Here is a 26,147-nt window from a genome sequence, read left to right as displayed (position 1 = left end):
TTATTTATTTGGCTGCATTGGGTCTTCGTTGCTGAGCGTGGGCTTTTCTCTAGTTGCAGCGAGCGGGGGCTACTCTTTGTTGTGGGGCGCGGGCTTCTTATTGCTGTGGCTTCTCTTGTTGCAGAGCACAGGCTCTAGGCGTGCGGACTTCCGTAGTTGTGGCACGTGGGCTCAGCAGTTGTGGCTCGCGGCCTTAGTTGCTCCGCGGCATGTGGGATCTTCCCGGTCCAGGACTCAAACCCGTGCCCCCTGCACTGGCAGGTGGATTCTTAGCCACTGCGCCACCAGGGAAGTCCCACCCCTCTTCTTGAATAATGGAGCCATGGATGACTTTTAGGTCTCATTGTGTCTGTTCAAGTAAGACTGCATGCTTTGAGTGCTCAGTTTTATTCTGATGTTTCACTACTATTGGATGTTGTTAGTACTGACGTCACTGTATCTAAAACTGCAGAGAAGTCCAGTGTCAAATGCTTTGGTATTACATTATTTCCTTTCTCAGAATGTGATGATAATTATCACTTTTATTTGAGAAAAACAGCTTTCTTGTCATGAGATGACCTTTAGAACTCACCCTTGACCTCACTCTCTTAAAAACTGAGTATCACGCTTTGGGCAATATATTTCATGTCACACACATAATGCATTCCAGAGTAAGGACTTAAGTTGGTTGAAATAACTGCAAATGATGCCTTTGAGCTAATATCTGAATGAAACCCATGAATGCCCATTCTTTCTTGTTTTCCATACTTCTATGTCATGCTTGAAGTAATTGTCTCATGCTTGAAAAAATGAGCAAAATTATTTCATTTCAGCTTGAGATAGAGCTAATTGCAAATATTTATTAAACCTTAAAAATATGCTTTCATTCAAGCTAGGTATGACCATGTTTAAGCATATATTTTTAAGTTTGTAAAAGTAATATAAAATTTTAGATAAAGTTTGGAAAATAAAGAAAATAAAAAACTACCCCTAATTTTTCCATTCTTACACCATCATTATTATAACTTGTGTGTATAACTTTATAACAGCTCTAGTAGTAGATATGTAATTTTTCTATTCATGTTTTTTACTTTTATATTATTACACAGTCACAGTTTTTAATAACATAATAACTATTGAATGTTCATACTATAATTTACTTAATATTTACATTAGTTTAATTTTTCCTGTTATAAATAATGACATCATAAAGATATAGATGCATGTTATTGACTAATATTTTGAATTTTCATGGGCAGTGCAGTCATTATTATATAATTGTCAGGTCAAGGGGTATGATATGCCAGCCAAATAAATATTGTTGTTTAATTAATAAGAATTACTTAAAAATATCATTTCATCTGAGTAAATCTCTGTTAGTCTGAGAACTGTATCCTGTTTTCACAAACTTAGAAAGATTCAAAAATACTATTATTTACTATTTTCGTATTTTTCCTTATTAATTAAAACAATTGAGTGACTGATTTTTTTTCCATATTTTATTTATTTTGTTTCACAAATACATTCAGTTTTTCTTGCATTTACAGAGTATCAGAACTTAATGGTTTTAAGAGTGTTCTCAATATTTGTTAAAAGTTCTAAATGACTATGTTAGAAGGTAGAATAGGCATGTGCTACATTTACATTTTAGTTTATGGAGGAGTTTCTGAAAGAGAATACTCTTTTGGAATGAGAAAGGGTGAACTCTGGGTTTCTTCATACAAATGAAATCCTAAAGTAAAATGATCTCCTGCTGTCTGTTATATAGTTGATATGGACAGATGATAATCAAATTGATGCATTTTGTGGAAACATGGTATAAGTTGAAAGTGATAGCAATATGGGATTCCGGATAATTACTTTTCTATCTAAGATTTGATTAGTCAGCACAATAGAAGTCTTAGAATGACTCATTCAAAGTTGCATTGTTTTAATTTATTGAAATGTTTATCTTGTTAAATAAATTTAATAAATAAGTGCATGGTAAAACAATTAGGAAAATTCATGGGGAAACAATTAGGAAAATTCATCTTCCAAACAGAAAGATCTCTTCATATTCTTAGTACAGAAATAATAAAAACATTCAGTGATGGAAGTGACTGACATAAAATTTATGAGTAAGAGTTTAATTATATAGACCAAGAACTGAAAGACACTTCGAATATCTTTTAGCCCAGGAATTTCTGGAGGTTTGTTTGTATTCTACAGAACAAAAGAAAACAAAATTGAGGGGAGGATGAATGAAGGTAGAGACTGACTTAGTTATCAATTTTAAATTTTGCAGATCTTTCCTATTTCTATTAATACATTTAGGATTTTTTGTAGTGCGGTGTTACAAATGAAGTTAATTAAAACACAAATATAATTTATAAAAATCTTAAAAATCAGATTTATGTAACGTTATGAAAAGCTAAGAACATTGTCATTAATCTGATTTTGATGGGCTGAAATCCAAGTTTCATCATGGTTTGGAAATGGTCCTTGAGAAATCACTGAACTAATACACACTTTGTATTTTGGAAGAGAGGATCCCAAAGAGGCCTAGAGAAGCTAATGAAATCAAATGGGCTTTGATGGCTCTTCAGAGGCTGATATAAGACACACGTTCTTACTTTCTGGTCCACTGTGTTATTTCCATGGTCAGGAATTTGAGGTTTATCTCTTTGTCTGCGTTCTCTCTGGTTGGTGGGTTAAATTGTAGACAAAACACAAGAATGGTTGGGAAAAAAGGATTAATTTTCCACTAGTTAACCAAACATTGTTGGTTAACTAGTGGATTAGTTAACCAACATTGTTAAGATGATCAAAATATGTGATGGAGTGGAACACTGGTCTGAGAACTGAGTTCTCAAGATAGGAGGAAGAACAAATACTTACCCTCTGAAGTCATGCCGCTTAATTAGGTGGTTTGTTTTATGTTTTGTGGTTCCTTGAAACAAGAGACAAAAGTTCTATGCACAGTGTTTATTTTATTGCCACAGATATGGCAAACAAGCCTCTGCAAACCACTTTGAAGAAAGCACAGGGCCCATATGGTTGGATGATGTCAACTGCTCAGGAAAGGAAACCAGTTTCCTTCAGTGTTCTCGGAGACCCTGGGGAAGGCATGACTGCAGCCATCGGGAAGATGTTGCTATCTCCTGCTACCCTGGCAGGGATGGACACAGACTGTCTCTGGGTGAGGTCCTGCCACAGCTCTTGAGTATCCGTATTTCAGTAGCCACTGCACCTCTATCCACTGGTCTGGAATGTGAAGCATTTCTCATCTTTGGCTTTTTTTTTTTTGTCTGTTTCCCCAAATGCTCTAATTTTTAATAATTTGCATTCAGAGAAAAATAGTCTTTTGAGTCTTTCTGCCAATGTTATAAATTTCTACTCCTAATTTTTCTTTACCTGTAAGCCTAAATTTCTCATGTATCTGAAAGATGGATTAAAGAAGCCACAGTGTCCATTCCCCAACTGATTAGTCACCTATTCTGCTTCTCATTTACCTTGAATTCTAATGAACTACTTGAGAAAGGATTAAAAATAAATCAGAACAAAACAATAGCTCTCTTTCCCACCTTCCATGATTTATTTCTTCTTTAGTCCTGAGGCCTTGTCAATCACTGGTTACCAACCAGCCTTTGCTCTGTCCTAACCTAGATCTTTCAAGTTTCTCACTGGGCTCCTAGGTGGATTCATTGGAGTAAATAGCCCACCTATCTTTCTAAGATATCCTGTTACTAAAAATCCATTAGTGTCCTTTATTACTCCCTAGTTCCAAATTTCTTCAGACTTACGGTCGGATAAAAGGTACCTAGCTCATCTAACAGTCTTAAATATTTGTAGATGAAGGTCCTTTTGTGAGCAGAGAGCAAATGACTATATATCCTTGACAGACTTAACATCCAACAAGGAGGGCAGAATAAATATGAATGAAAAATATAGAGGGACATATTCAAAAGACATGCCAGGACTCTACCATAGCTCTATTTGTATCTATACATGTATTTTTTGGTGCATAGATGTTAAAATAACCACAGGTGGTTCTTAAGTTTCACCTCAGGCTTGAATCAGCCCTTTTTGTATCCTCCTGTTTTGAGACTGTGAAGCTGGAATCTTCACATTATAAAATAATGGAACGTGTTGAATCCCACAGTATTAACTGTTTTGTATACTTAAGTTTGTCAAAGTACGTGGTTGATTCCTCATTGTACTCTATCCTGTGAGATCATAGTGACTCACTGCACTAATCTAGCATTATACCAGGTAGAAATACAGCCTTTTACCCCATCCCTTATGGGTCATATTTTCAATTTTGTTTCTTTTTGTTTATTCTTTTCCCTTGCTCCTTTCTTCTTCTAAAGGATTTATGATTCTCCCAGGATTATGTGATGAATGATTGCATGTGGTTGGGGGAGATAGAGCCTATTTGCTAGAACTGGATCCTCTTAGCCCCAGATAGTGGGTATTTGGATCATGGAGTGATATGTTCAGGCACATTCCATCAGTGTTCCAGGTGATGAAATATTATAAATACAAAATACTATAATCTGAGTTCTCTGAAGACCTGTGTGGTTAAATATACACATACAGTTAAGACATCTAATCCTTTCAGTTCCCCTAAAAATCTTTAATTTTCTAGGATTATAGATATATTTTTTAAAAATTTAAGAAGCTGAGGGTGATAATTATTAATAAAATATGGGATCATTATTATGAATTCTTTGGTCCTAATTTTGGTAATATGTCTATTAACCATTCATTTGTCCAAAGGACATTATATCTGAGCCAAATTATCCTTTTGGAATAGAATCAGATTACCATTTATTCATCCAAAGAGATCATTACTTTCCCACTTATCAAAAAGGACTGCATAATGAAAAAAGAAGGAGATCATGGAATAGTGGTATAAACAACATCATTTTAAAAGCAATTGAGATTTTTTAATTCCTTGACACTGTGATAAGAGCTGTTAGACTATTACAGTTTTCAACTATTTGAAGGGTAACTTGTGGACCTTAAGTTTAAATGTGAATGAAACTTTTCTCAAAATTAGTAGTAGTTCAATAGACACTTTCTAATTTTGGGTGTGTGATAGATGGAATGCTCAAAAGCAATATTCTACGTCAGTAAAAGTAATTTTAGTAAGAATGCAGTTAATGCCTATGTGAACTGGGGGAAATTTGTGGGATGGTCAATATGTAGATTTCTCATTTTAATACTGCTTTAATTCTAAAGTTTAGAGTATTAAATCTTAGCAGAGATTTCTTTCACAGTGAGAGTGTCTCTTACTCAAAGTTTGACTTTTAATTTACATTTATGCTAGATTTTATCTTTTTTTCTAGGAAAAATATTATTTTCTTAAGATAATGTATTAAATCAGTGTTACAGGAAAATTGAAATAAAGAAAACTCTACTGTAATCAGAGTTTGAGGTATATAATTAAAGATGCTGTATACCCACAGACTGTTTAGTTTTCCCAAGCATTTTATATTTATTTAAGATTTTAGAAATAAAACATGTATATTATTATTGCCATAACAGATAGAACTTAAGCGGTGGGGTGGTATTGATAGAATGGCTTCTGTCATTCAGTTTCCCTTCAGGCATTGAAAATCCAATGATTTTATAAAATGGATGGCTAAAATTAGGTTCAGAATATTGTATTATTATTTTTACAAATTATGCAACTTAGGCTTTAAAAACACTTTATCATTTTTATTTTTATGGTATGTGAAAAGCTGCCCATAAAACAACTAGGGTGGAATGTGGAGGTCTAATTCCATGTACATATGATTTCTTAATTTTGCACCAAAGATGTAAAAAATGTAAAAATTGAAAAATTTAAGAATTTAATCTGTTTAAATTTTTTCGTTGAGGATCACTTTTTTGCCTTGCTCCTCTTGCAAAGAATCCCCAAATTTCAGATACAATAATAAGAAATGTTAAGTTTCAAATACACTGTGTTTTGTGACACACCTAAAACACCAAGATTTTCAGCTAATGTAAGCAGTGCATAGAGTAGGCACTCCACAAACATTTGTTGATTTTTTTTTTTAATTTTTATTTATTTATTTATTTATTTATTTATTTATTTATTTATTTATTCATGGCTGTGTTGGGTCTTCGTTTCTGTGCGAGGGCTTTCTCTAGTTGTGGCAAGCGGGGGCCACTCTTCATCGCGGTGTGCGGGCCTCTCACTATCGCGGCCTCTCTTGTTGCGGAGCACAGGCTCCAGACGCGCAGGCTCAGTAGTTGTGGCTCACGGGCCTAGTTGCTCCGCGGCATGTGGGATCTTCCCAGACCAGGGCTCGAACCCGTGTCCCCTGCGTTGGCAGGCAGCTTCTCAACCACTGTGCCACCAGGGAAGCCCCCCATTTGTTGATTTTGACTTTGCTCTGTTGATTCTACTGTGATGCCTGTTCCATGAAGTATGATCAGGGACAGAAATTAGAGAGCCAGCAACTCTGGGGGCAACAAAGAAGAATCAGAGGAATCAAAGTAGGATGTGTCCATCTTGCCAACAGTATTTTCCTTCAGTTAACAAATGTTGTCTAGTGATTACATATGTTGGTTTAAACACATATAGAATGATACTCTGTTCATTAGCTGCTTACTTCACCTCCTTGGTTCTGCTAATTTCACTATGTTTGATGGTATTCCCTAAATCCTTATCAGTCAATCTTAGGGGCCCCGAAGCTGGAGACCCTTCTAGTAACTAAGTAATCTAAAGTATGTATATTACTGTAATCAAGTATCACATACTGGGTGGCTTAAACAACAGATATTTTATTGTCTCACACTTCTGGAATCTAGAAGTCCAAAACTGAGGTTGTCCACAGAAGTTGGTTCCTTCTGAGGGCTGGGAGGGAAAGTTCTGTTCGAGACCTCTCTCCTTGGCTTACAGGTGGCCATTTTCTCCTATGTCTCTTCACTCTGTCTTCCTTCTTTATATCTCTGTGCACAAATTGGATTAGAGCCCCCTCTAATGACTTCACAATTCAACCCCTGGCAGTATGCAAGCCATAGTGAGGGCTTTTGATTAAACAAAACCATATTTATTGGTGTTGATAGAGATGTGTGAAAGACTCTATAAACCACTTTATTTGCATAATTTAAATAAATCCCAATTTGCTAGAGGTCAGTTTCTCAACTTTTACATCTTAATAATTTTTATGATTTAAGCCCTTCCTTTGGAATCCATAGTAAATAGGAGGGCTGAGATAGAAATTGTCTTTGTGCTTTTTTTTTTTTCCTCTTCCATCATTCAAGTTACTCATGCATGCAAGGGTGTATCTAAAAATCCTTCCTAGAAATCCTAGCTTTGGAGTATAAATTTCTAGGTGTGTTCATGGATAAGTGAGTAGATGTAGAACAAAAACAACTCCAAGTTAATGTCTTTTACTAAGTAAAAGTTAGTGGTAATAAAATAATCCACGATTTTACAGTGATATATATTCATTTATTCAAGAAACAGCTATTACGTGTACTCTCTACACTATAATGCCAGGCACCGCTCCAAGTGCTGGGAATACAAAGTTGAGCAAGATCAGCATTCTGACTTCAAGGCTACAGAAGATATTGAAGAAGTAGATACAGTTTTTTTTTTAAATTGGTATCTCTCCTCTCTCCTCTCTCTCTCTCTCTCTCTCTCATTGCCCAGCTGATTTTTAGCTCCTTTTACAAACAAATAGTACTTTATAAAGTCTCTCATGCTTTAGTATCAGTTTGCTTGTTTTGGCTTTTCTAATACTTTTGAATCATGACTTAGGTTTTCCAATCAGACTGATGGATGGAGAAAATAAAAAAGAAGGACGAGTGGAGGTTTTTATCCATGGCCAGTGGGGAACAATTTGTGATGATGGGTGGACTGATAAGGACGCAACTGTGATCTGTCGACAGCTTGGCTACAAGTAAGGAAAACCTAACTATTTGGGATGTTCATCTGATGAAAATTTCTGATTTTTTATCCTTGTTCTTGCCTAAGATTAACTTCTATGATTCAATTGAAAATACTGGCAGCATGCTTATTTGATTCAGAATTATAAAGAAATACGAAGTAGAGTCTCTTTAAATTTTTCTATTTTCTCACAAGAAATATACATTATGTTACTTAAGAAATGTAGCTTTTATCTAGTAACAAATACTCTAATAACTCTTGACTATTCATACTACTGCTTCTGTCAGCCAAAGGTGTTAACCTTTTCTCTGTGATTTATGTCATAACACAGTAGCCTTATAAGGGATTCTACTGTTACTGAAATTACAGTTGGTTCTTGTTATTTGCAGTAGTTTCATTCTGTAAAGTCACTGTGAACATCGAGTTAGAAAATACTGAGCCATTGCTTCTAGAGCTGAGGTTGAACCAAGCCATGTTCTGCCTTCTTGTTTTAGCTCTCGTGCTTGCAAACAATTGCCCTTTTTGCAGTCTCCTAGTGCTTTTTTTTTTTTTTCCATTTCTGTACCTTTTTGTTGATGATTTCCCTGTTTAAAATGGTCCCCAAGAATTTTGCTGAAGTGCTTTCTAACATTCTTGAATGAAGGAATGCTGTGATATGCCTTACAGAGAAAATAAGTGTGTTAAATGGGCTTCATTCAGGCATGAGTTATAGCATGAAAAATGTGGCACTAAATGAGGTGAGCAAGGACACTTATTTCCAGTTTGTGAGCTGAACTAGAAAGGCAGTTTATCTCCTTGTGAGACCTCAGCGGGGCAACTCAAATTTTTTGAGACTTTACGCATGTCTGCAAATGACTGTGAAAGGGCTGATTGATTTTGGAGTTGCAAATATATGGAACATGTTACAGTTTAGAGGGTCATGAAATTTAAGCTAATATACATAATTTGCCTAGTTTATATTGGATTACTAATAGTGGTTTGGATTTTAAAATATATCCTTAATTACACATCTATGTGTATCTTAAATATTGATAAATTTAACTGGTTATTCCTATGCAGAATACATTTTTATTTTTAAAATTATTTCTATTTTGATAAAAGTTCAAATTTTTTTTTTTTTTTTCCCTAAAGTTTTAAGTCAGAGTTTGTTTTTGGTTACTCAGATACTACTTCAATTTACGGTTCAGTTTTGGACCTAGTTGCAATTCCAGTTGTCCTATGGTCAGTGGGTCCATTATTTGTAATATAGATTTTCAGTATTCAAAATTGGTGGTGTGTGACATATTTTCAGCTTTCAAAATATGGGGTAGTAGAGGAAGGGAGGAAGCATCTACATTAGATGCCTAGATGAATTCAGTCAACAATTTAAGTTTCCTTTGCTCACTACATTTCTAACATTTCATTCTCCATTTGAAAAAAAAAGAATGTATATACATATATACACACATATATACATTATTGTTCTTACATTACATGCCCAGTGAAGTTCCTTACCTAAAATCAGCCATTAAAGTATATACTGCTTGAGACTGGTTTTTTGGCTTACTTTTATTTTTTTGGTAGAGGTGATCCAAGAAACCTAGTGTTACCTTTGGAAATATGAAGGAAAATATGAAAGAAAAAGTCAAATTTGATCCTTGAATTGTGTGTCTAAGTCATGTTTAAGGAGAAAAAAATTTGTAAGAATATTCATCAATGCATTTTCACTTTGATTTCTTTCTAAATTTTTCATTGCTTTTTACTTATCATTTAGTCCATTTTACATTCAACTCAAATGGTGAATTTAGGTAAGAGCAATCTAGATTAAGTGAACAAAGTTTGTAGCAATTTTCAATACTATTTCCGTAACGATTATCAAGAAAAGCATTGAAGGAAGATCATACTTCATAATTATTTTTAAAATAAAGCCTCTTAACACATAATTCAGTAATTTAATGTAACTATGACAAATTGGATAGACATCTTCTAGTGCACAAGCTACAATTTGCCATCAAATAGTATTTAAAAGAAAATCATTTCGATATTTGATCAATCTAAATATACTTGAACGTTTTTATTATTTTCCACCAAGGGGAGATGGAATTTCATATAAGAACATATATGTAATTGTAAATAGGTATGTGATTAGAACAGAATGTTACTGCGAATTAATAAAAGTCTTTAATAAAGCAATTTATTTGTAGAAATCAATCCAGAAAACTTTGAAACTGTCAAAAGGCTTGAGTTTTATTAATAAGAATTCCAGAGACCTGTCCCCCAGCCAGCTATATCACACTTGAGGATTAGTCCTTGAAAACACTGAGAATCAAAATAGCATTAGAAAGCTTTTTTATAATGGGAGAAACAGAAATGAAGTAATAAAAACCAGGAACGTGAATGGTAACTAATATAGATATGCTTAGAGTGAACAGAAAGTAAAAGGCACTCTTTAATGATGTATTACATAATGTCTGACAAAGTCTAGCATATGAGCACATTGTTTTTAGAGGGTTGAATGTGAAATGTGTTGCTATCAGTTAGCCTCGTTAAGAAAGACTAAATAGCCATGATGGAAATTCCATTCTATTTGAACTTTGTGTGAATCCATTAGCATATATTTCAATATGACATTGTTTTTGAACTGTGTATTTATTAGAGTAGTATCCCTTAAAAGAATTAAAAAAATGATGTACCCCTATTGTCTTAGTAGAGATCTAAAGTTAAGTATATCTAATTTTTATCTTACATTTAAATAGCTGCAAAGGATTTAATTTCTGGCATATTTGTATATGACATTTAAAAATAGAACAGTTACTTTACTCTTAATTATATCCAATAAAATATAAATATAGTGCTTTGATACTCTGTCATTCATTTAAAAAATACACGAGCAAGCTCTTTTTTGACCTTCACAAATTTTACATAGTTTCTTTTTCTCCTTGAAATTGTGGTTTAAATTTTCTTTCCCCACAGAATCCTAATGTCCTGTGTTTTTAAAAATGTGTGTGTGTGTACACACATGAAGAGAGCGAGAAAGAGAGAAATTAAATTCTTCTAACAAGTTCCTCTCAGGATTTTATGATTTCTAGTACACAACTAATTAAAAACAACAACAACAACAAAAAATAAAATTTGATAAATAAGTATTAAACATAGGAAAGAAAAGTTGACCAAAGCTTCCATTTCCTAGACTGATGGGTTGGGTTTTTGGTCCTTGGATAAAATTTATTTTGAATTGATCTTTTGGCCACTTTAGAGTCTTTTAAATCTTGGAGCAATGCACTGTGATTGGATTTGGAATGAGTGAAAGATATGTCTTTGTTTTGCTCAGTGGGAAAAGGGAAATTTTGAAAGAGAAGTTGACCTTGACTTTAGTAAGACCAGTTTTAGAAGAGAATACACGTGGATTTTGATGATCTGCATATCAGTTCCCATAAAGTCCTTATATCCCTTGGAAAGTCATCACCTACTCCCAGGAGCACTTGATAGTCAGTTTAAAGACTAATGTATTAGAGCCTATTGTCTCATTGGTATTCTTAGCTATGAATTACTGCATGCTTGTAGTCCACTGAGAAGTCTCTATAGGTGACACAGTCCTTAATTATTTTTTAAAAAGTCAAAGAAAAATTTATTAGATTTCACTATATCATTGAAAATGTCTTTAATTATGTACTTTCATTAGTTAAAATGTTCTCTAATTCTACTTGTTGATATATCTAAAATGGTGCATTCTCTTTAGTTTGTGCATTGATTGGTAAATTGCTAAGGAATCATCCTTTTGTTTTATTTAATGAGTCTAATTTTATTTTCTACATGTTTACTTCCACCTGTCATCTACTTTTATGCTATTGATCATGCCTTTATTGTCTGTTCTTTGTGTAATCTTTGGTTTTTAGATTTGCAGGCAATCCAGTTTTCTTTCTTTCCTTTCTCTAGTTGTCTGGAATTTCAGCATTCTTGTTGTTTTACTAGAAATTTGAAAAAATTTTTAGCAAACATACTGGCATATTTTCTTACCAATTTCAAAAATTATTTGTAACTTCCCCTTCCTGAAAAACATCAAGAGATTTAGCATACTGTTATTTACCTTCTACCTATACTCATCCTCACACCCAAAACTGATGGGAATCATCTGGGATATTAGTTTCAGGATGCTATTAGTTTTTAATTTTCTTCAAAATATTCCTATTTGAATTTTAAGTTGCTCTACATTACACATGTACATATCAGCAATTATTTCCATTTTTTAAAAAGATTAATAAAATAATTCCTGACAATTCTGATTAAGAAAAAGGAGAGAATACAAGTAAACATTAGAGAAAAGGAATATAAGCACAGATACACAGAGGGTTAAAAATTGTAGAATACTATGAACTACTTTTAGCTAATGAATTTGGAAATCTAGATGAAATGAACAATTATCTAGGAAACTGTACATTTTCAACAAAAATATAATTATCAAAATTGATACAAAAGATAGAAAGCCCAATTTTTTTAAAAATTGAAGTGTAGTTGATTTACAATGTTGTGTAAATCTCTGCTGTACAGCACAGTGACTCAGTGATACACATAGAGACATTCTTTTCTTTTATATTCTTTTCCATTATGGTTTTTCCCAGGAGATTGTATATAGTTCCCTGTGCTATACAGTAGGACCTTGTTGTTTATCCATCATATATATAATAGCTTACATCTGCTAATCCTAAACTCCCAGTCCCTCCCTCCCTACCCCCCTCCCCCTTGGGAACCACAAGTCTGTTCTCTTTGCCTGTGAGTCTGTTTCTGTTTTGTAGATAGCGTCATTTGTGCCATATTTTAGATTCCACATAGAAGTGATATCATATGATCTTTGTCTTTCTCTTTCTGACTTCACTTAGTATGATAACCTCTAGTTGCATCCATGTTGCTGTAAATGGCATTATTTCATTCTTTTTATGGCTGAGTAGTATTCCATTGTATATATGTACCACATCTTCTTTATCCATTCATCTGTTGATGGACATTTAGGTTGTTTCCATGTTTTGGCTATTGCGAACAGTGCTGCTATGAACATAGGGGTACATGTATCTCTCTGAATTATAATTTTGTCCAGGTATATGCCCAGGAGTGGGATTGCTGGATCATATGGTAATTCTACTTTTAGTTTTCTGAGGAACCTCCATACTGTTTTCCATAGCGGCTGTACCAACTTACATTCCCACCAACAGTGTAGGAGGGTTCCCTTTTCTCCACACCCTCTCCAGCATTTGTTATTTGTAGACTTTTTAATGATGGCCATTCTGACTGGTGTGAGGTGGTACCTTATTGTAGTTTTGATTTGCATTTCTCTAATAATTAGTGATGTTGAGCATCTAGAAAACCCAAATAAATTAATGATGACAGAAGAAGTGACTCTGACTTTTTGACCAAGAGTTTTGACCAATCTTTAAGACACAGATGGCTCCTGAGTTATGTAAATTATTGTAGAGCCAAAAAAAAAAAAAGAAAATCTTTCCATTCATTTTATGAGGCTAATATAACTTGATTTCAAGACTAGACAAGATAAGTACACATACACAAAAGAAAACTCATAAATCTACATTAAATATTCTAAGCAAAACATTAGCAAATTTAATTCGGCAGTGTATTAAAAGAACAATATCCCACAAAGAGAGTCTATTGTAAGAATATGAGAGTGGTTCAACTGAGGCATTCAATTAGTGTATTTTAGTTTGTTGTCTATAAGTGAAAACAAATATGAACATCTTAATAATGTTGAGAAGTTACATGATAAAAATCAACACTCCTTCCTCATATCTCTTAGGAAGCTGAGGATAAAATAAAACTACCTTAACTTTATATCACAAACAAGCATGAAATAGGAACAAATAAGGGTGCCTGCTATTTCTGCAATGACTCAATATTGTCTGGAGTTTCCACTAATCATTAAGAATTGAGGTATTGGGACTTCTCTGGTGGCGCAGTGGTTAAGAATCTGCCTGCCAATGCAGGGGACATGGGTTCGAGCCCTGGTGCGGGAAGATCCCACATGCCGTGGAGCAACTAAGCCCATGTGCCACAACTACTGAGCCTGCGCTCTAGAGCACACAAGCCACAACAACTGAAGGCTGCATGCCACAACTACTGAAGCCCAAGTGCCTAGAGCCTAAGCCACCACAATTAGAAGCCGACGCACCACAACAAAGAGTACGCCCGCTCACCACAACTAGTGAAAGCCAGTGCACAGCAATGAAGACCCAATGCAGCCAAAAATAAATAAATAAAGTAAATAAATTTATTCTTAAAAAAAAAAAAAGAATTGAGGTATTGGTATTGAAAAAAAAGTCAGAATTGTTATATGAATAATATGATGTCCACCTGTAAAACCCAAGAGAATCAACTGGAAAGACACTAGAACTAGTGTTTATTAATGTAACAGTATGAAGTATAAATATTTTTTAAAAAGCAATAGTGTTCCTATATGCTAGATTGAAAATTTTTTAGAATTCTCATTTATAGAAAGTACAAAACTGAAAAAAAAAATCAAGGAATAAACTTCACAAGAATTGAGGTCTGTGTGAAAAAAACTAAACCTTTACAAAAGCTAGAAGACTTCATAAGTGATACTCTACAACCCTGAATGGGAAGACAAAATAGAAATTAATCTATACATTAAATGCTATCCTCATAAAAATCTTTTGTTTTTCTTGGTGTGTGTGTTGGTTGAGGAGGGGGACTTCCAAATTTATCTGAAATCAAATCCATGGGATATTGGCACAGGAATAGGCAAAGAGGTCAGTGATACCAACTACGGCAGTGGTTAACAGCCTTGGTTGTGCATTGAAATCACTTTGGGACTTAAAAAATATTACCCCTGCCTCGCCCCACTCCCATTTTACTTGATGTCTTAATTCTACTTTAATTGACATCAGGTGGGGTTCAGGTGGTGCTATATTTTAAAAGCACCCAAAGGTAATTCTAATGTGTAGCCAATTATTGAACTATAAAGACCAAGAAATGGCTTGTGTACTTATAAGCATGATAAATAAGTAAATAAAAAAGCCCTTTAAATCAGCAGGAAGAGTTATTGGGACAGTTACTTTAGCGACAGAACTAAAACTAGATCCCTTACTAATACTAAACAGAAATAAATTCCAGACACATCAGAACTGTGATATGCAAAGTAAAACAGAAAAATACCTTTTCTTTAAATGGTTACATTTTAATTATACATATTTTAAATGCATAACTTGCTTTCCAAAGATTTGTTCTGTATTCAGCAACACATATCCAGAATCTTAAAAAATGTTTATACCTGTTGAATAAAAATTTCACTTCTGGGAAGAAATCTAAGCTGCCCACAAAGATTTACGTATAAGGATGTATATAATTATAAAAAAGTCTAAAATTCTTAAAATAAATGTGCAACAATAGGGAAATGAATTCTGTTTTTTTCTACACTAAAGTTTGATGCAGAACCACCTGCATTAGACTCACCCACTTAGTTTGAGATCCACTAATCTGTACAATGAATTTTTTTAACCATTAAAAATTGTAGTTAGTATGCAATATTTTCCCCATAAATGTGTACCAAATGCTAGCAGTGTGTTGTTGAGATTTTTTATACTTTTATTTTGCAAACTTGGTACAATGAGCATTTATTACTTATACAACTATTAAAAGTTTTGTATGTTAAAAAAGAGTAACTTTATTTTTTTCACCAACACTTTTTTTTTTTTTTAAATAAATTTATTTATTTATTATTTTTGGCTGTGTTGGGTCTTCGTTTCTGTGCGAGGGCTTTCTCTAGTTGTGGCAAGTGGGGGCCACTCTTCATCGTGGTGCGCGGGCCTCTCACTATCACGGCCTCTCTTGTTGCAGAGCACAGGCTCCAGACGCGCAGGCTCAGTAGTTGTGGCTCATGGGCCTAGTTGCTCCGCGGCATGTGGGATCTTCCCAGACCAGGGCTTGAACCCGTGTCCTCTGCATTGGCAGGCAGACTCTCAACCACTGCGCCACCAGGGAAGCCCTCACCAACACTCTTTATTGTCCATCTCTTTGACAATGGCCATCCTAGTAGGCGTGAGTGGTGTCTCACTGTGGTTTTGATTTGCATTTCCCTGATAATCAGTGATGCTGAGCATCTTTTCATGTGCTTGTTGGACATGAGTATATCTTCTTTGAAGAAATGTCGATTCAGATTCAAAAAAGAGTAACTTTAGAGTTACCTGTTTGATCTTCCATGACTGTAAGCATTTCTAATGGGTTAAATCTTATTTTTATTTGCAATTTATGTCAGAGTAGCCGTTATCAGTACAGAAGAAATGACGGGGTATATTTCTGAAATGAGTGTACTGCCAACTACAAGCATGTGAGGTCAGGTCTCATTGCTGAAAGAGGATTATTCAAGCAAATTCCTCAGATAATTCATATCAGTAAACTACTTTGCCTGAGTTCCTTGCATAACTATAAGAAAAGTATAATAACCTTATCTTAACTAAGTAGAATATTTTAATGTTAGAAATCTGGTCCAAATTGTCATTTTTAATAAGACAGTTTCTTTTGATTTAAAACCTGTCTTTTGGGCTTCCCTGGTGGCACAGTGGTTGAGAGTCTGCCTGCCAATGCAGAGGACACGGGTTCGAGCCCTGGTCTGGGAGGATCCCACATGCCGCGGAGCAACTAAGCCTGTGAGCCACAACTACTGAGCCTGCGCGTCTGGAGCCTGTGCTCCGCAACAAGAGAGGCCGCGATAGTGAGAGGCCCGCGCACCGCGATGAAGAGTGGCCCCTGCTTGCCACAACTAGAGAAAGCCCTCGCACAGAAACGAAGACCCAACACAGCCAGAAATAAATATTAAAAAAATAATAATAATAAATTAATTCATTAACTTTAAAAAAAAAAAAAAAAAAAAAAAACCTGTCTTTTGCCTGTTTTTCTATTGGGTTGTTGGTTTTTTATTTTAAAATGAAATTTGAGAGTTATTTGTATATTGTATGCTATGTCCCTCTATTAGAGAATGCATCCACCAGCATAAATATATATATATATATATATATATATATATATATATATATATATATATATGTATTGCAAGTATATTCGTCAACTTTAAAACTTATCTTTTCACTTTCCTGTGGGTGGTTTTTAGTAAACTGGCATTCTTAATTTAATTTTTGTTGAATTTATCAATCTTTTAATTTAAGGTATACATCTGTGTCTTGTTTAATAAGTCTTTCCCTAACTTGAGGTTATAAGGATAATTTTCCTATAATTCAAACTTTAAAACTTTTCCGTTCTTATGTCACTAATTTAGCAGGAACTGAGTTTTGAATATGGTGTTAGTTTGAAATATTTCACTAAAAAGATTTTGTATTTGGATATTTAAAAAGAAGTAATATATTATTTAAAAAAACAGAAACCAAAGAAAAGTGATATACCAAAAGTAAGTCTGCCTTCTATTCATGATTCCTGGTGTTCTCTTTCTCAGTTAAAAATTGTGCTTTTGTACTTCTAAAGTAGGCTTTAAAAATTCTTAGCTCCCTAGGTAATTATTTAATTCTTGTAATTTTCTTGGAAATACTATACCAATTTCTTTTTTTATTAATTTTTATTTATTTTTGGCTGTGTTGGGTCTTCATTGCTGCGTGCGGGCTTTCTCTAGTTACGGTGAGCGGGGGCTACTCTTCATTGTGGTGCACGGGCTTCTCATTGAGGTGGCTTCTCTTGTTGTGGAGCACAGGCTCTAGGCGGGCAGGCTTCAGTAGTTGTGGCACGCAGGCTCAGGAGTTGTGGCTTGCAGGCTCTAGAGCACAGGCTCAGTAATTGTGGCGCACAGGCTTAGTTGCTCCGCGACATGTGGGATCTTCCCAGACCAGGGCTCAAACCTGTGTCCCCTGCATTGGCAGGCAGATTCTTAAGCCCTGCACCACCAGGGAAGTCTTACTATACCAATTTTAAGAGAGTATTATGCTCTGGAAGGGAGTAGAAAATTTTGAGATGATTTTTTTTCCTGATTAAACTAGAGTTTAAGACTACCATAAATTTTTGACATGCCATTAAATGTGACTTTCTTAGTAGGAGCTAAGATGTAATCAAGAAGTTCTGAGATATGAAAACAAAGAATGTATAGTTATTACCTCTCAAGCTTTTTTTTTTTTTGACAGAGTCATGAAATAAGTGTTTTAATGTATGAGTTAAGAAATATAATTGAATGAGGGTATATGTTGTGATTTATTCAATTGTATGTTTGACTGATTCTCCACATCCTCAAGAATGCTCTGTTTCCAGGGGTCCTGCCAGAGCAAGAACCATGGCTTATTTTGGGGAAGGAAAAGGACCCATCCACATGGATAATGTGAAGTGCACAGGAAATGAGAGGTCCCTGGCTGACTGTATCAAACAAGATATTGGAAAACACAACTGCCGCCACGGTGAAGATGCAGGAGTTATTTGTGATTATTTTGGCAATAAAGCATCAGGTAACAGTAATAAAGGTAAGTCACCTTCTGGGCCCTATAGAAGTCAAAGAATACTAAGCCACACTTCATTATTCTAAGCAGTAGTTTGATAATGAAACTCTCCTCCATAAGAATATACTCAATCCCTTGTTCTTCTGCTAGTATTTAGAGGCAGTGGTTCTTGCCAAACTTTACTGGATGGGACTCACAAGGGAGAGCAGGGTTCAGGGGCAGGAGTGGATTTACAGGATTTTGTAATCTCTGAGATTGTCCCCTTTTGACATTCTTAGCCATTTCTAACCGTTCCTTCTCTGGTTGTAATAAAACTATCAAACTTGCTGGTATTCTTGAAGATTCAGAATTTATATTTGCTTCATAAAAAGAAGAAATGAAAATTTAAAGATGAATCAGAGAAGGGCACTTCTTCCACGCTTATTAATATCTTAAACAGCAGGGATAATTTTTAAAATTAATTGCAAAAAGAAAATTATCTTTTGTAGATTCTACTCTCTGAAATTTAAAAAAGTAAGGGGGGACTTCCCTGGTGGCGCAGTGGATGGGACTCCGCGCTCCCAATGTGGGGGGCCTGGGTTCGATCTCTGGTCAGTGAACTAGATCCCACATGCATGCTGCAACTAAGAGTTCGCATGCCGCAACTAAGGAGTCTGCGAGCTGCAGCTGAGGAGCCCGCCTGCTGCAATTAGGGAGCCTGTGAGCTGCAACTAAGGAGACCGCCTGCTGCAGCTAAGACCCGGTACAACCAAATAAATAAATAAATAAAATTTAAATAAAAATAAAAATGTAAGGAAAATGAGAAGTAATCTTCTAGTATAATACAGTAATGGATGTGTCATACATATATAACTAGAAGAGTTCTTAAAAGCTCTGAGTTTAATTTTTATGAAACAAATACTGCTTTAAATGAATAAGGGGGAAAACTAGCTCTTTTGGAGAAAACTATGGTTATGTTTTATGAAAAGAACAGTCATTTATTTATGTGGATTAAGAATCCATGGTTTTGATACTTAAGATTTTCTTAAAATCAAGTGCATCTATATCTGAGCATTCTCTTTTTCTAACATCTTTTAATAACCATTAAAGACAATGCAATAAATAAATTGGATGTTGTTAATATGATTCTTCACTATCTGAGGGTCTTTTGAGTGTGGAGAAGAATATTTATAACCCTTTGTGCTTTGTTTTATATATATATATATATATTATATATACACACACATATATATTACCTGAAATAAATATGATTTGGTAAGCCAATTTTTCCTAAGTATTGACTATAATTTAATTTATTAAATTCCCTCCAATAATTTAAACTGCAGTTACAAAGTGAACATAATTAATTCTTTGGATTATGGACAATTTCTTAAGCAGCAGAAAAGCATAAAAATTCAGTAATTGTAAAATGTTCTACCATATTTCTATGTAAACCTATTTTAAAATATCAAATACCATATTTATTTCTTCATTATTAATACATTTGTTTTAATGCCTTCCAAAGGTGTAGCACTGCTTATTTTGATACCTTTCCATGGTCTTAATGCTACCATATCTGAAATAAAAAAATTTCATCTTAGACCAGCTGGATTACTGAATCTGGTTTATTATTAACCTGTTGACTTTGTGTGGAGGCTCAAGACCTAATAACTTCTATAAGGTGATTCAAACCCAAGCCATTGGTTATTGGTCATCTGATGGGATCCGTTTATAAATGAATTTCATTTTACTTTATAATTTTTTTATAATAGTGGGTTTTATGGCTTTAAATAGATTTTACTTTCTTGCAATCTGGTTCTTTGCCCCAGAATGATGTAAACTTCCAGTTTTGCTTGCTTAGTATTACATCATTACTTGTCATGGCATTATATACATTGACCTGACTTGGAACATTACTGGAAACTTCTGTTCTTCTGGTATCTTATAATTTGCAGTGTCATGTAGAGGACTCATATCCTAAGAGATGAGGATTAAGGTTTGACAGCATGTCTCTGAGATCCTTTGACAAATTAATGATCTTGGTACACATTGTTGAACCTCTCTCTCCATGAAGAAATAACTAGTGCTGATTCCATATTGGGCTCCCTTCTACCTGGTTATTATGGAGGAACATTAGTGCTGACTAGACTTTCATGGTCTTGGCACAATTCCTACCCTTCTCTTCTTACACAGATAGGAAAACAGTATATATCTATACTTTATACACGTGTACTTAACCAAAGAAACAGCGTATCCCCATATAGATTCTCCTACTTTCTAAAATTATTTTTAAAGCTAGTCATAGTTTATTTACTCTTCTTTTATACACTACCTTTTCATACATTTTTAGTTTAACTCTTTTTTTTTTAATGCTCTTGACAGAAATCTATCTTTTTTTTAAAAAAATAAATTTATTTATTTATTTATTTATTTTTGGCTGTGTTGAGTCTTCGTTTCTGTGCGAGGGCTTTCTCCAGTTGCGGCGAGCGGGGGCCACTCTTCATCGCGGTGTGCGGGCCTCTCACTATCGCGGCCTCTCTTGTTGCAGAGCACAGGCTTCAGACGTGCAGGCTCAGTAGTTGTGGCTCACAGGCCCAGTTGCTCTGCGGCATGTGGGATCCTCCCAGACCAGGGCTCGAACCTGTGTCCCCTGCATTAGCAGGCGGATTCTCAACCACTGCGCCACCAGGGAAGCCCGAAATCTGTTATCCTGAGAAGTTTGACTATATATATCCTTAAATACAATTTGCCACTTAAATTGGCTTAGTAAATCCTTTCCATATATTAACATGCTATATGAGTAAATATAAATTTATGTCAGAATTTCATCCTGGGAATGTGCTTTGCTCTTATGAGTTATATTTGTGTATGTGGCTTGGAAGAGTGTTGTCTGTGAAAATCAAATAATTCAGAGCATTGTTGCCTTTTGTAGTTCTCTCATTTAATATTTCTGAACTCCCGAACAATCTCTATAATCAGCAGAGGAGGAGATGTGGGTACCACAAGGATGATGTACTAGACAGGGCCCAATCATTCAGCAGCCTGTGAAACCTCTTCAGAGCTGATTGTAGGAAACCTCATAAAGTTCCTTGTCTACTTGTGAATTATTGTTGCCTTGGTTACATGAGAAAACAACTTTCAATTTTTATTATAAGATAGGACTTCCCTGGTGGCACAGTGGTTAAGAATCCGCCTGCCAATGCAGGGGACACAGGTTCGATCCCTGGTCCGGGAAGATCCCACATGCTGCGGAGCAACTAAGCCCATGTGCCACAACTACTGAGCCCACGAGCCACAACTACTGAAGCCTGCGTGCCTAGAGCCCACGCTCCGCAACAAGAGAAGACACCGCAATGAGAAGCCTGCAACGATAGCCCCTGCTCGCCGCAACTACAGAAAGCCCATGTGCAGCAATGAAGACCCAATGCAGCCAAAAATAAATAATTTATATGAATAAAATAAATAAATTTTAAAAAAATTTTAATTTTTATTATAAGAAAAATAGCCTACAATTTGAAGAGAAAAAGCACTTTAAAACAGAGGAAGAAGCATCAGGGGAATGTGTCACTTGTGTCTTTACCCCACTATCAGCAATATGATAGTTTTTTTTTTTTAATTAATTAATTAATTAATTTATTTATTTATTTTTGGCTGTGTTGGGTCTTCGTTTCTGTGCGAGGGCTTTCTCCAGTTGCGGCGAGCGGGGGCCACTCTTCATCGCGGTGCGCGGGCCTCTCACTGTCACGGCCTCTCGTTGCAGAGCACAGGCTCCAGACGCGCAGGCTCAGTAGCTGTGGCTCACGGGCCCAGTTGCTCCGCGGCATGTGGGATCTTCCCGGACCAGGGTTCGAACCCATGTCCCCTGCATCGGCAGGCAGACTCTCAACCACTGCGCCACCAGGGAAGCCCCGCAATATGATAGTTTAATTAAAAATCTCTTTCTGCTTCAGAGTCTCTCTCATCTGTTTGTGGTTTGAGATTACTGCACCGTCGGCAGAAGCGGATCATTGGTGGGAAAAATTCTTTAAGGTAAAAAGGTTCTTCAAATACAGATTACACTGATAATTTCACTGTCCTTTGACTTATATTCACTTTATATGGACCGTGTTCTTCAAATCACTATCCCCTGATTTATGAGATAGATGGGTTGCTGAAAAGTTATGTGGCAGAAACAAACTAATTTAACAGGAAATCTGAAAAAAATGTATAACTACAAATTCGTTTAATTTAGAATATATTTGTTTTGGACTTGACTCATTTTAATATAATTTTTTTATTTGTTGAATTTACTAGTGGAAGACCAGTGCTTTGCTTATTAAATACTTCTTCCGGGGAACTCCCTGGCGGTCCAGTGGTTAGGACTCAGCGCTTTCTCTGCCGTGGCCTGGGTTCAATCCCTGGTCGGGGAACTAAGATTTCAGAAGCCAAAACAAAAAACAACTTCTTCAGGCTGCTTAGGTGAGGGAGAAAATATGCTTCAAATCATGAAATATAAAGAAGACACAGATTGTTTCCAAGAACGTCAGAATTTGGTGGGATGCATACAGATGCTATAGGCAAGTCTTCAGGGTGGTCTGCTCAAAGTTGTAGGAATATTCATTCTCAAAGTAGGAAAGGAGTCTACATCCTAGGGTCCCCTTTTTACTTCTTTCCTCCCACCTGCAAGCCTTCTAAGTCCTTGTTTTGCTGGATGACTGTCCTTGCCTTTCGGCCTTTTATGGATATTGATGAGTGGCTTACTTTCTTCTTAGGGGTGGTTGGCCTTGGCAAGTGTCCCTCCGGCTCAAGTCATCCCATGGAGATGGCAGACTCCTTTGCGGGGCCACACTCCTGAGTAGCTGCTGGGTCCTTACAGCAGCACACTGCTTCAAGAGGTATGTGTCCACCTTTCCAAACAACTCGGTGTGGCTCTTATTTGCCAGCTCTTCCAATCCCTTCCTGCTCTACAGCATGCTAGAAACTTGGGGTGTCAGAGCCAGGCTATAGGCCTTCCTTGTCTCCACCAGAGGCACTGTGGAAGTGAGGGGGTAACATCAGGAGCAAACAGAGCTCTCAGGAAGTTACTTGCTACCTGGTGTTAAAGCAAACTCTAGAGTTAAGGAGAAGACAAGATCGGTTTTTGAAGGGGAGGTGGCTGTGTTAGTGCTTCCCCCAAGGACATATCTGAGGATGAAATCATATCCCCATATCGCTAGAAGAGACCTCAGATTATTTGATTATGAATGGTAAGGAATAGGGAGTCCATGTTTAGTGTTTTGACTTGGTGTTTTGATTTGAATTTTAGAAACTTTGGGTCTTCTTGCTGTTCTGTGTCTTTTAGATTTCTCTATTTGTACCTGTCATGTTGCATCCTGATTATTTCCGTTTGTCCCAGGAATTTTATCAGCCCAATCTGAAGTTTTCCCAGTTCAGAGGGGAAGCCATGCAGAGAGATTCAGTGTGCCAGAGTCACACTGCTTATGGTGACAGCACCTGCACTAGAACCTAGTGGTCCTTTCTCCTTGTCCTGTGCTCTTTTGTGGGCCCTGGCTAATGGCCATTTCCTCAGCATGAATTTTAGTATTTAAAGATGTATACCATTGCTTAGCAAATTTTGATAGTTATTGAATCAAGGTGATGAGTACAAGGGGTTTCATTATTCTGTGTACTTAAAAATACTCATAAAATGTTTTAAGTAAAACATGTACCATAGTGTTGAAAAATTGTTACAACCAAAAATTTGTTTTGTATTTTTTCATCTGTGAAAATATATGGCCTCATTGTGTATTTACAATCCATCCATGTAGATTTTAACTGCCATATGAGTGTTAACTCCTATTGTAAGACAAAACCAACCTCAGTTTACTTATTCTCCTACAGTTAGGTGGTTTCCATTCTTTCATTATTAAACAACAATGTTGCATTAGATATCCATTACATGTCTCATTGGTACAGACATGTGGGAGCATTGTGCTGGGTCCTGGAGTATGGGTGCCATTCAATTTTACTAGACACTACTAACTTACGTTCTAAAGTAACTGTATCAGTTTATATCAGAGCAATGTGTAAGTTCCTGTTTCCTCACATCCCTACCCCAACTTGATACCATCAACATTTTCAATTTTTGCCAGTCTTAGAGTTTTTGGATTTCTTTTTAATTCTATTTTCCTGATTAGTGTCTTCCTCTTTCATGAATTATTTGTTCACATCCTTTGCTTATTTTTCTATTCGATTGTCTTTGTAATTGATTTAAACATTTTTTTGGATATATTCTTTGTACAGAATCTTTGTTATTATGTGTTACAAATAACTTTTCTCAATCTGGGGCATGTCCTTTCACTAGTTTAAGGTCTTTTTCTTATGAAGATGTTTTAATTTTAATATATTTAAATGTGTCAATTTTTAAAGTCGTATAAAAGCTTTGTATATCTTATTTTAAAAATTCTTCTTAAAAAAAAAAAAAAATTCTTCTTTAGCCCCATATGAAGACAGTAGTTTTTTACAAAAAAAATTTACAATTTTGCTTTTCCTATTTAGATTTTTAATCTGTTTACAGTTTTTGTGTGTGTGTGTATGGTATACGGTATAAGGAAGGGACCTAATTTTATATTTTTCTTTATGGATAGTTAGTTTTCCCAGTACTTTTTAAAATTAAACATTCCATTCTTTACCAGCTGATTTATGTCAACTGTGTTGTTTGCCAAGTTCTCATGTATCTTTGTTTCTAGAATCTCTATTCACTTCCTCTTATCTATTTTGATAAATATTGAGTAATATTCCATGTTCAAGGTGCTGCAGAAGACATAAATCTGTATTTTACATAGGCTTTGTCATTTCTGCAGTAATAATTGAGTTTGAGAGTTCACCTATATACCAGTGGGTTTAATATAGTCCTGTGTTACATGAATGGCACAGACAATAAAGATTCATTTATTAACTTAACAAAAAGTTATTGAGCCTGTAATGTTCCCAGGAATGTGCCATGCGCTAGAAATATCTTGGAGAGTAAGACGGATAGGACCCTTGGTACCATGAGTTTTTAATGCAGCTATAGGAACCCAGAGGAGGGAGACATATAGGATCAAAAAAAGTTTAGAGCACCATTTTAAAAGTGTGGTCTTTTCACCACAATATTAGGTATTGGGTTGGCCAAAAAGTTCGTTCGGGTGTTTCTGTAAGATGTTACAGGAAACCCCGAATGAACCTTTTGGCCAACCCAATACATTCAGCTTATTAAAAATCTAGATTTCTGGGCCCCTATCCCAGATCTACTGAATCTTTGGAGCTAAGACCTAGGAGTTTACATTTTTATCAAGCATCTTTGATGATTCTCATGAACATTAAACATTAAGACCCTCTTGCTCCTGGATAGAATAGAATGTGGTCTGGACTTTTGAAGACTGATGATGAGGAAGAATATAATGGAGTTAACAGGATACTTATCCTTGCCCTATTCAACATATTAATCACTAAACTGACACAGGACACTGATGATAAATTAATCATATTTTTTGATGCCAGGAGATTGGGAGGGACACGTAATATGTTAGAAGATAGGATCCATGGTGGCAAAGAATATTGGTAGGGTGATTCTAATAAAAAGTAATGTGGAATAAAGAGGAAGTAAAATGCTGCCTTTAGTTCAGGAAACCTGGCTTGAATGCAGCACACGTGAAAAAGACCTTATGGGTTTTAGCATCCTGCAACCTTAATAGAGTCAGTGATGCCATGTGGTTGCCCACAAAGTTAATCAGCCTTGGGCAGCCCTGACAGAACAGCGCCAACACAACAAGATGCTTGCTCTTCCGTCCTGTGCTCAAGCTGTTGTCGGGGGCAAAAGCACTGTCGCTATCAAACAGAGAAAACTGCTCAGTTCCGAGTGCCATCCTCTGAAA

At 35.6% G+C, this 26,147-nt stretch overlaps 1 protein-coding gene across 3 annotated transcripts in view; it reads left to right on the top strand.

Moving 5' to 3' along the window:
• Positions 1 to 26,147, top strand: part of PRSS12 (serine protease 12) — a 75,132-nt gene that overhangs the window by 35,434 nt on the left and 13,551 nt on the right. For 2 of the 3 annotated variants that reach the window (XM_059923508.1, XM_059923507.1), the window contains exons 7-11: positions 2,961 to 3,157; positions 7,736 to 7,877; positions 18,113 to 18,318; positions 22,224 to 22,302; positions 23,025 to 23,147. In XM_059923508.1, coding sequence (XP_059779491.1) covers positions 2,961 to 3,157; positions 7,736 to 7,877; positions 18,113 to 18,318; positions 22,224 to 22,302; positions 23,025 to 23,147 — 747 coding nt within the window. The remainder of the gene's footprint in view (positions 1 to 2,960; positions 3,158 to 7,735; positions 7,878 to 18,112; positions 18,319 to 22,223; positions 22,303 to 23,024; positions 23,148 to 26,147) is intronic. The other variant, XM_059923509.1, reaches the window with a different exon arrangement.

This window comes from Balaenoptera ricei, chromosome 5 (genome assembly GCF_028023285.1).
Source record: "Balaenoptera ricei isolate mBalRic1 chromosome 5, mBalRic1.hap2, whole genome shotgun sequence".
Taxonomy (NCBI): Eukaryota; Metazoa; Chordata; class Mammalia; order Artiodactyla; family Balaenopteridae; genus Balaenoptera; species Balaenoptera ricei.
This window is presented reverse-complemented; position numbering and strand designations above follow the sequence as displayed.